Below are 11,167 nucleotides of genomic sequence, written 5' to 3'. Positions count from 1 at the left end.
AATCGAAATTAAGTAGAAGAAGAAAAACGCACAGGCAAGAAAGACGCAAAGAGAAAACCAAGTACCTTATCAGCAAAGAAAGAATAGGGGAAAAGTGAAAATCCTTACTCTGTCTGGGTGGATTGAAAATTGGTTTTTTTAAGTTTATGGCTTGGGCTCACTCCATTGTTCAAGCGTTAAGGACTTCGGCCCATCAATACCTGAAAGGTAGCTAGCTACTTTGGGCTCTATGCTCAGAACCACTATCACAGTATTGCTACTTTTCTCCTACACGTTTCTGTCAAAAAAATTGTGATCAGCAGCAGTCACGTCAAAGCCTCATGATGTCTGCGGGGTGGGGGTTTCCGGGGTCTATCCATGGAAAAACTTGGTAATTTCTTTGCTTTAGTCAAAAAGACATGTATATGTCATCGATTGCGTGGGCCTTCAAGTATTCTTTGTTGCTAACGCATAGCTGAAGGAACCGTAAAATCAAATGAAATTTTCATCATTCGATCTTGAGCGGTGACGATAGGTGCATGACACGTAAACTTTTGTATCTACTTCTTTTGCAGGATAAGAGTTGAACATAGTAGTCTTCGCATGGCTGACACAACCCAATTGACATTTATATTCAGTGAACAAGTTGTTGTAACACGCTGCTATACGCAAATGATAGGGGCCAATGATGGAATACACTTGCACATGGAAAAATCTAGTGAAAAGGTAAAGCAGATTTGGTACAGGCCATTCTGGTACTAACTAATGGATACTGAAACCAGGTTTAATCCAGTGATTTTGTTTTTATTCTGTTTTAATTGCTTTCCCCTTTCTCCTCCTCCTCCCATGTTCTATTGACCAAATATATAGTTTTATATATATATAGAAATAAATAAATAAAGATTGACTTAATAAAAAAAAACATATACCTAAACATTTATCTCATTAATTAATATATAATTTTTCTACTTAAAATAACAGAATTCGAAATTCTCTCTTTCAATTGTAAAAAAAAAGAACGGCTGCTGGTGGTGTATGGTCAAAGCGGGTGTGTTTGAACAAAACTGTACTGCATTAGTTGCGGCTCCTAGCTGAAGTCCTCTGCTTGTAGCCCAAGTCATCTCCTTTACACTCCCAAAACAATCGCCGTCCGCGATTGGATTTCGAAGCGCACGAGGCGTCACTGCTGAGTCAGGACTGAGGACTCGGTTGTTTGTCTTAAACTAGCAATTAGCAAAGCCCGAAAGTCAAGGTTAATTGTTGGGAGAGCCCAAAATTAACTGACGTCACCCCAAGTCAGCATCTGTCAGCTGTTCGCCGGTTTGTTCGAAAAGTACAACCGTGACATCCAACGGTATTTCGTCTCCCCGCGTGACGGCTTCGCTCACGTCACCATTAACCAACGTGCGTTCTCGTTCATACATAAATCATGATTCAACTCTTTTTAATATCCCTACAGCTCTTGCTCCCCTCTTTGCTTCCAAATTCCAAATCTCTTCCATTTTCTTTTCTGCTTCTCAAACTGTCGACCTAGCTAGTGCCTGCAGCTTGAGAGCAAAGGCTTAATTAACTAAAGCTACCAACAGCCTGGAACTCCTTCATCCATGGGAACCTGCTTCTCTTTGAATTCTCGAACGGCACTGTCTGAATCTGCGGCGCCCCCAACTGCTCAAGTTGTTTCCCTCAACGGCGATCTTCATAAATATAACATTCCTGTGTTGGTGTCTCAGGTTCTCCAGGCCGAAGCTGCTGCTTCTTCCTCATCTTCTTCCTCTTTGCCATCCTCTGCCATCTTCCTCTGCAATTCTGACCGATTGTATTACGATGATTACATTCCGGCCTTGGATATCGACCACCAGCTGCAAGCCAATCAAATATACTTCGTGCTTCCCAATTCCAAGCTTCAGCAGCGCTTGACCTCCAAGGATATGGCCGCTTTGGCCGTCAAAGCCAGCGTTGCCATCCAAAATTCCTCTAAAAACGAATCCCATCGCCGAAAGAAGGCCCGGATTTCTCCTGTTTTGCTCGTAGCTCAATCTCTTCCTGTTGTTGACAAAGATGATGCACCCACAGCACCCAAGTCCTTCGCCGAGCCTCGGCCTCGGTTGTCAAGGTCTGCTTCCATTCGAAAATTGCATAGATATACCTCTAGACGAGCCAAATTGGCCGTTCGTTCTTTTAGGCTCAGGTTGTCCACCATTTACGAAGGCTCCGTTCTGTGATCTCTGCCCGGATTCACCTTCATGAGCGCCAAAACTTTAATCCAAGCAATGATTTTTGTAACCTACTTGTATTCAAACTTTCCTGTATAAAATTAAAAAACTGAGAGTGCCAATTTTCTAAATTACTATTATTTTGAGGTTCAATGCCTCATTAATTTTTCAGGCTCATTATGGCTTTTCATTTCCAATTTCTGTTCAATCATTCATGTCCCCAACCTTCATATATATATATTCTTGACTTTTAGTTTTCCTTGTTGCTGTTCCGCACCCATACTAGTCCATCTTCTTCTTCTTCTTCTTCTTATTTGTTTAATTTGAAGAGGGGAAGAAGGAACAAAGAAGAAGCGGTGTGTCTCGGTTTTACGAAAACAAGTTTCCAAACCCAAAGGCAGAAATTGCCTGGTGGTCGCCGATTCTGGAGGCATCCAGAAGCAGAAAAACGGATGCGTTGGAAACCAATCCACGCGGACCGAATGGGAACTTACATTTTCTGTTTTCCTATTTTGCCTTTACGGTCGGCCCATGTGATGTCTCGACACTTTTTTGCTTTCCTGGTTGACCGCCTCACAACCGTCCAATGTATATATTTCCAGAATTTGTAATATTATTTCTTGTTAATATTACCACACTACTAACTTTTTCTTGTTTTTATGTGTTTAGTTTTTATTTTTAAATTATAGTTATATATCAATATTTATATTTTTAAATATAAAAAAAATTGAAGTATTTTAATTCATAAGTTATATTCAATTGCTATTTGGAAAAGAAATATTTCTTTAATAAAAGTCATTCATTGAAATTTTTATTTTCAAATTAAATAAACCTTATTAATATTTTTAATCAACAAAATTTTAAAATGATAATTTAAAAATATAATAAATAAATATATCTGTTTTCATCAATATCCATAGATTTATATTTATAAAGAAAGATTCCTTATTCATAACTTATGTAGTAAAATAGCGAGTGCATGGGCAGTCAGTGTTTTTCCTTTCATGTTCTCCTTCTCCATCTATTGTTGTTTGACATATTGGAGTCATATCTTATTACATAGATTAAGGATACAAATTTCAAATATAATTTGGATATAATTTGATATTCTATTTAAATAAATACTTTGATTAAAAATTTTGACAACATTTTTTCCATTCAACAAATGCTAACCAAAATATTTTTATAAATGATATTTTTAAATATTTTGTAAATAAATGTTCTTCTCATTGAATTTTATCAGTCCATAAATTTTAATTTTCGCAATTATTTTTTATTTAATTGATTTTAATGAAAAATTTCATACTTTACGTGAAAAAACTTTGCTTAAATTCGCTCATAAATTTACAATATAAAGAGAGCAGCCCCCTACGTGAAATATGTGATACTTCCTTCAACGTCAATACTTTTAAAGTCACAAATCGTTATTATTAAAATATTTACCAATGAAAGTGGAGTTACTTATTTCTTGCATGATAATCTAGGTCAATAGTACTTCCATTAATGGATGATTGAAACAAGGACGAAGCTTGAGAAAGATTGTTTGAAATATGATCGCCACCCTTTTCGAAACAACTTTAACATATTAATTAAAGTATAGTTTTTCTAACAAAGATTGCTTGCTTCACAAGTATATAGTTTAACAAAATCTTACTAAATATTTAGTTCTGACCTATAATTCATATACGTGTACGTGAATATGTGTGCATGCACGTGTAAACACACATACATATATATATATATATATATATATATATATATAAATATATATGAATATGATTTGAATGTTTAGATAAAAAAATGGGTTATTGATTTAATATATGAATTGAAAAATTATGATCAATTTTAAAAATTTACTAGGATGATTTAGTTAATTATTGTGCATGTGTTTGACTATCTACGAAAATCTTAATAAGAGAAACGCAAAGGGAATTAAAAAAGGATCAAATAAAAATTAAATTTGAAAATCCAAATGGATAGATTGAGAGACCTTATTACATAGATTAAGGATACATATTTCAAATAGTTTGGATATAGTTCAATACTTTATTTAAATAAATATTTTTATCGAAAATTTTGACAAAAATTTCACCCTTCAATAAATTTTAATAAAACTTTATGTATAAATGATTTTTTAATTAATTTTTAATATAAATGATCTTCTCATTTAATTTTAACAATCTATAAATTTTAATTTTGAAAATTGTTTATTCATTTAGTCGATTTTAACCAAAAAAAAATCCTACTTTACTTAAATTCTCTCCTAATTTCTTTTCTTTTTTTATAAATTTGTGATAAAGAGAAAGCAAACCCCCTGATATATGTGACACTTTCTTCAAAGTCAATACTTTCAAAATCACAGATTGCTATAGCTATAATATTTACCTACTAAATTGGAGCTACTTATTTCATGCATGATGTATAATCTTGGTCAACACTTCGATTAATGGATGATTAGTGAGAGAAGGATAGAGTTTGAGAAAGATTGTTTGAAATATGGCCGCCACCTTTTTTTCAAACAAGTTTTTTTTTAGTTTTTCTTTTAATTAAGAGAAAAGGATTCGAACTTTTCTCTTTAAATAAATAATTATGTACCCATCAACGAACGAGTCAAATACTTAAGAACTTTTGAAACAAACTATAACATATTAAAATATAACTTTTATAACAAAGATTACTTGCTTCACAAACGTATAATTTAATAAAATCTAACTTAATGTTTAGCTTTGGCATAGAACATATATATATATATATTATATGTTTGAATATATGTTATACGTTTGAATATGACTTGAATGTTTAGATAAAAAATGAGTAATTGATTTCATGTATGAACTGAAAAGTGATGATCAAGTTTGAAAAGTTTTGGAGATGATTTAGTTGACTGTTGACCTCGTGTTTGAATATTTATGAAAATCTTAATAAAAGCCACGCGGAGGGAATTGAGAGACGTTAGGTGTAAAATTCATTTTGGAGAAATTTCGATGGATTGCAGCTCGGTCGTATACTTTCTATATATCTTGACTTTTAAATTTTATAGTAATATTTATTGTGGTTAACGGACTAAATGGACTTGTCCATGGTTGAGATCAAGTTTGGGCTAAAGCTAGAAAATAGTCCAACGTTGCTTCAGGACTCATAATTTTAGTAGGCCTTCCAAATCCTCGGCCTTTTAAACGCTTAAACCTAACCCGCGAGGTCAGAATTAAACTACATGCTGAAGCCTGGATACACTCGCTGCTCAGGTCTTCAAATGCAAGAAAAGTATTCCCAAGATTTTGTCAAGTCTGTGGATGCTTTTCATTTATCAGTGTTCTCTTTTGGTTGCTTGTAAAAATTTGACAAAATATGAGCCTAGCTAACTAAACAAAGTAAAAACTTACCTATATATAATTATTAGCTTCTTTTGAAGATCTTAGGGCCAATGCCTGGGGAAAGGGTGATGTGATGCTCTTTCCCAGTGAGACTGTAAATTGAGGAAAAATTTCTGCGGCAACCATATTACCTGGGACATAGGCTTTTGGTTTCACTTATGGTAGGAGCAATGGAATGTGGAGTTGGTCTTAGAACTGAAATGCTGTGAGTTGCTTAGCACCGAATCGACCCAGCTATAATTCACACACAAAAAGAAAGTCGACCTAGCTAGGTACAAGCTAAAATGATGATATGTGCCCCGACAGGTTTGCCACTTACTCATTGACGACCCTAGTGAACAGGTCGAGATATTGTCAACTTTTACAGCAATAACTGTGACTGTCCCCCTTGCCCTTAGCTGTGTGAAAGTATATGTCACTCTCACAGAGCACTGTTCTGTGTCTCTGTGCCACATTCTGACGGCATGAGTGGTCATAATTTACAGCCAGCTGGTGTTGCCTGCAGATCTTGCTAATTTCTTCATCCATCTAATCCACTTTCTCCTGCACTAAGTTGATTGTCATATTGCTCATCCGCCAGGACTTTATTCAATCTTAAAGCAACACAAGGTACGTAAAGAAATATGAGTCATTGCATGAGGAAAGAAATCGAGTAGATAACTATTATCAGCAGCTAACAAGACTCCTTGCATTCATCCTAAAAGGTGGAAGATGATAGAAGGGGGTAGAAAGATTACTTCCTTGTCCACTAATCATGGGATATATGTGTAATCAGCTCAGCTGATTAGCACTAATCATATACAATCAAAAAGGAAAGTTGATATCTTGTTTTGTAAGGGAGTGGAAAAGCATGTTGCAAAAGCAATATCCTTAATTGAAAATCCAAAAGAAAAGTGGATCATATTCCTTCTTTCATGTACTATATACATAAAAGCCTTTCTTGATATGAATAGCCAACCCCTGTAAAAGAATCTTTCCTCTTGTATAAATATGCCCAGATGGCAATTTAGTTTCGGTTTAACAGAACTTTAATATTGCTTAGTTGTTCAATGATGCTGATAGCTTTCATTTATCCCAAAAAAAAAAAGAAGACATTCATGCATGGCTTTACCCTAAACCTCATAATTAACATATGCAGTCATAATAGATCACTGCAAAACATATGGATTCGGAGCATAACCCATGATTGCGACTCATTATAATAACTGAGACAAATTAAAGGGCTAGCTACCTCATCTGTTTGGGTTAGGTGAGCAGGTCAATTGGCCTTGCTTTTAAAGGGCTAACCAGCTTTTAGCTTTCGTGTAAAGGAAAGAGGACAATAGTGGATGTAATATTTTGTTTTCTTTCAGGTATGACTCGACACAAACATGTAGCCGGTCTGTCCTATACAGCAAGGCGCACGTTTTGCTCCAAGGGAATCCATTGGAGGAGTTCATTCTTTTTACAACACTTGTCAAAATTAATTGTAATAACACATACCTTTGGGAGTTTGTGATTCCAAATTGGAAAAAATATGGCATCCATTATTGAATAAAGTACACAACAAAGGTGGGGATGGCATGAAATCGTGCAAAAACCTAGTTCTATTGGTGTGGGGGGACCCAAAAGCATTTCATACATGTGTTGACGGGTGGATGCATTTGCCATTTTGGCTTATATCTCTTCTAACTTGTTATTCTTATACTTTATATATATATAGATATATATAAAGAATTGTTACTTTAACATTAATTTCTTGTTATTTTATTGAATTTAATTTAAGTTTCTTGACCAAACATTAATCATGTCATGTTTGATGTCTTATGCGGCATCTTTTTCACGATAAGCATAAAAGCAACTTTGATTTTGTTACATGAAAAAGTAATCAATTGATATAAAATATCACCCAATTACGCATTGCAGAACCAGACAGGCACCACACACAGGGATCTGAGGAGGGGGGAAAAAAAAGAGGATTTTTGCTTTGCTAGCGCTGAATGCATGCCCATATATATGTGGGTGTGGGGAATTTAAAAGTACTCGATCGGCGCAGTGATTTCAGTGAGTAATTAACCTAATTAGCTTTTCAAGTGTTTTTTACAAGACTACTGTATATTTAATTTGAGCACTAGATGGAAACACTGCCACATGAGTCGTCTCGTCCACGACAAACTAACAAAAGGGAGAAAGATGGACATTGTTGCTAAACTTGTAGACAAAGCTTTGCATGTGCATAGATAAAAAGTTTTCAACAGTCACTACTCTTTCATCTTTTAGAAACACAAGGAATAGGTATACTGTATATATACAGTGCCTTTAATTTGTTTCACGGATCTCAACTTAATTATGCATTACGAAATTGTAACTGTAACATGGAGTATAGCACATATGTTTCAATTACAAGTCAAACAATCAATTTAATCCAAGACATTGATTATCGAATGAAAATCTATTAATATATATATATATATATAGGTATGCTTTAATTAAGAGTATAAGTAGAGTAATTCAACATGATATTAATTAATTAAGGCTCCAATTTTTATCCTAAGATAAGCTTTTGACTAAATGACATTGGCGGGGTCGGTATCTGTGGACTGTGGGTAGCAAAAGCTTGGGACAGGCAGGACTGATAGGGTCTAATCATTGCCTCGTGCATGCTCATGCTCATGCATGCTATCCTATTCCTTCCACTGTAGCCCACCTACCTTTATTGAAGTGTTGAACCTTCTCTCTCCCTTGTTTTTCTTTTTCCGTTTTGCTTTTATTTTGGGCTCTCAACAACTAGCGGTAAATTTTCAACCTTTTAGTTGTTGTTGTTGTTGGAAGAGCCTAGGCTTTTCTTGTACGTGCACCGGCCGGTTGTCTTAGCCTGTAGGTGCCTAATGATTTAATTAATTAGTAGTTGACATTTCAACACAGCTCAAATGGATGGGAATCTGTATCGGCTAATGGGAACAGGGCTCGTCCATAGTGTAAAGGAGCAAAAATTACAATCATATATGTACAATAATAGATACAGCAATTAATTATGTAGAAGAGGAATTGGGAATGGTGTTGTTTGTTGAATTATTAGTGAGTAGGGACACGTGCGAGGGCCTAAATCAATCAGCTTAAATTTGTGATTACCTGAGACAATCAATGGAATGGTAACTGGATGCAAATCACATTGGTGCATTAAGTCTGGTATACTTTCGCAATCCAACAGGCTGAGAGGTCGGATCAAAGTTTGTGAAAGCTTTCGCAATCACGCGCACCACCATCCAAGGATGGGCCCCTCTCACCCCTCGTGGGCAGAATTATTGCCCACGATTCCTGAGCCCACTCCCACGCACCTTTCGCTCCCTTTGCTCTCTTTTGCTTTTGCTTTGCTTATTTATTGCCTTGAAGTTCTTCTCACCTCCAGTCAGACCCCCTCCGCTTCCTTCACCTACTACTACTACTACTACTACTACTAAGCTAATTACTTACTACTACCTGTCGTCTATGCTATCTATCTTTACGTCTTTCTCCCACGGTCCACGGCCATCTCTTTTTTGTTAGAATATTTTTGGCCTTAATTTTTATTTGTGCAGGCTGCTACACCAAATATGAGGATGATGATAGACCTGGGGAGCCAGAGAGGGCCTCTCCATATAAATATAATGGACTCGGCAACCTCTGTGGAGTGTGGCAGGGAAGTTAGGTTCCGCCGATCTTTCCGGTCTCTGGTGGAATGCATGGTCCCTTGTTGCGGCTTCCAACCTTCAGACTCAGTCTCCAGCGACACGGAATCAACCCATGGCTCAAGTTCAACGGTGACAGGAACCTTCTTTGGATACAGGAAGGGCCGTGTGAGCTTCTGCCTCCAGGATGACACGCGAAGCCCTCCTCTTCTGCTACTGGAGTTCGCTGTCCCCACCGCATACCTTGCCAGAGAGATGCAGTACGGTCTACTGAGGATAGCGCTGGAGTGCGACAAGCACAAAGAAAATAGATGCAGCAGCCCTTGCTCGCTCTATAACGTGCCCGTTTGGTCCATGTACTGCAATGGAAGGAAGGTGGGATTTGCCATAAGGAGGCAGATGAGCGTCAATGATGCGGCAGTGCTTAAGCTCATGCAGTCTGTGTCGGTGGGTGCTGGAGTTTTGCCGGTTTCCCCGAAGTCGTCCGAGGAGGACGGGGACCTCATGTATCTGCGAGCTAGTTTCGAAAGGGTCATTGGCTCAGCCGACTCCGAGTCATTTCACATGCTTAACCCAGTGGGTAGCACTGGTCAGGAGCTCAGTATATTTTTGTTGAGATCATGACGCCTCTACGAATTATATATATATCATTTCCACTCAAAAGTTTTAAACCCAACCCTCCGGGCTGTGCTGAATTATAGGATGATTTATTCTTACTTCTTCTCACTTGTAGTCATTTAGTAGTATATATATATATATATAGTTCCAAGTTTCATGTATTTGCTTGTCTAATTCCCTCATCCTTCCCTTATCTTTCAAGATTAATCAAGTTCTTCGAAAAAAGAGGTGAAAAGATTAGAAGATCTACGTCTTCACACACACACACACACACACAAATCAATCATATACATTTATATAATTACTTTCCTAATCCTGCCCTAACATCATGACAAGTACTGCTTCTTTTCTTGGTTATGCAGTACGCTGCTAGCTATCTTCTACTTAAAGATATGTCAACTTAAAGAGAACCAACATGTTGAACATGCAAGTTTAATTTTCTTAGTACCTAATTATACAATTTTTATCCTTTTTGGTATGCGACAACTTCAATGAGATAATAACCATTATTTGGTGCATTTCAACGACACAAATTGTATAATGCTATTATAAGGTCATGAAAAATGTCTTCTTTTGGAAATTAAATACATCACTCTCATTTAATTATGATTTATTTGGAAGATTCTGATTGGAGTTAATGAAAGATCTCTGTCATTGATTCAATCTATGAATATAACATGTTTCATTGATTTTTATTTAATATGTTTAATTTGTATATAAATCATATATAATGCTTAATTTAAGAAGATAAATATTTTTTGTATCAACACAAACATAACTAGTCCTATATATTAGGATTAGAAAAATGTTGTGGTTATAGAAATGGTAAACTTGCGTGGGCAGGGGGGTGACAAATGGGATCAATCAAAATTAGAATCATCAAGAGACAAGGGGTGCCCCAGGGCATGGATGATTTAAGGGGAAAAGCATTGCATTTGCTGACTGCCACTGTGTCATTGCACTTGAAGACAGATGACAGTATGACACCCCATTCAGAAACAATCACATGAATCAAGATTGGGTTTAATGGACAAGAATTACGAAATCCCAAAGGCCATATGTATATGAATCTATGATATAGTAGCATATAATCCGAGTTTAGCCAGCCTAATTAGTTATGCCCTTAATTAATTTATCCCCCGGCATTGGCTTTTTGGATCATATGCCTCATGTCTTTGGACTTTGGTTGACTGTTGCTTTGCTGTTTTGCGACATTATTGATTCGGAACATGCATGAGGTCCCGGGGCAATCGAGAGAAAACGAAAGTATAACGTGAAAATAGACCAAACGAAAGGATTTGCACCGATTGGACAAACACTGGCATTGCAGGGGTGG

General features: G+C 36.4%; 2 protein-coding genes across 2 annotated transcripts; both read left to right on the top strand.

Moving 5' to 3' along the window:
* The first annotated feature begins 1,422 nt into the window (after positions 1-1,422).
* On the top strand, positions 1,423-2,369 carry LOC18592067 (uncharacterized). The gene has a single exon (XM_018125372.2). The coding sequence runs from the start codon at positions 1,584-1,586 to the stop codon at positions 2,199-2,201; it is 618 nt and encodes a 205-aa protein (XP_017980861.1). The 5' UTR covers positions 1,423-1,583; the 3' UTR covers positions 2,202-2,369.
* Positions 2,370-8,933: 6,564 nt separating this feature from the next.
* Positions 8,934-9,992, top strand: LOC18592066 (MIZU-KUSSEI-like protein (Protein of unknown function, DUF617)). The gene has a single exon (XM_018125367.2). It carries the CDS (start codon positions 9,139-9,141, stop codon positions 9,835-9,837), a length of 699 nt encoding a protein of 232 aa, XP_017980856.1. The 5' UTR covers positions 8,934-9,138; the 3' UTR covers positions 9,838-9,992.
* Positions 9,993-11,167: the final 1,175 nt, after the last annotated feature.

Source organism: Theobroma cacao, chromosome 8 (assembly GCF_053813885.1).
Source record: "Theobroma cacao isolate CCN51 chromosome 8, ASM5381388v1, whole genome shotgun sequence".
NCBI lineage: Eukaryota > Viridiplantae > Streptophyta > Magnoliopsida > Malvales > Malvaceae > Theobroma > Theobroma cacao.
Note: the sequence above shows the minus strand (reverse complement) of the source record. Positions and strands in the feature narration are given on the sequence as shown.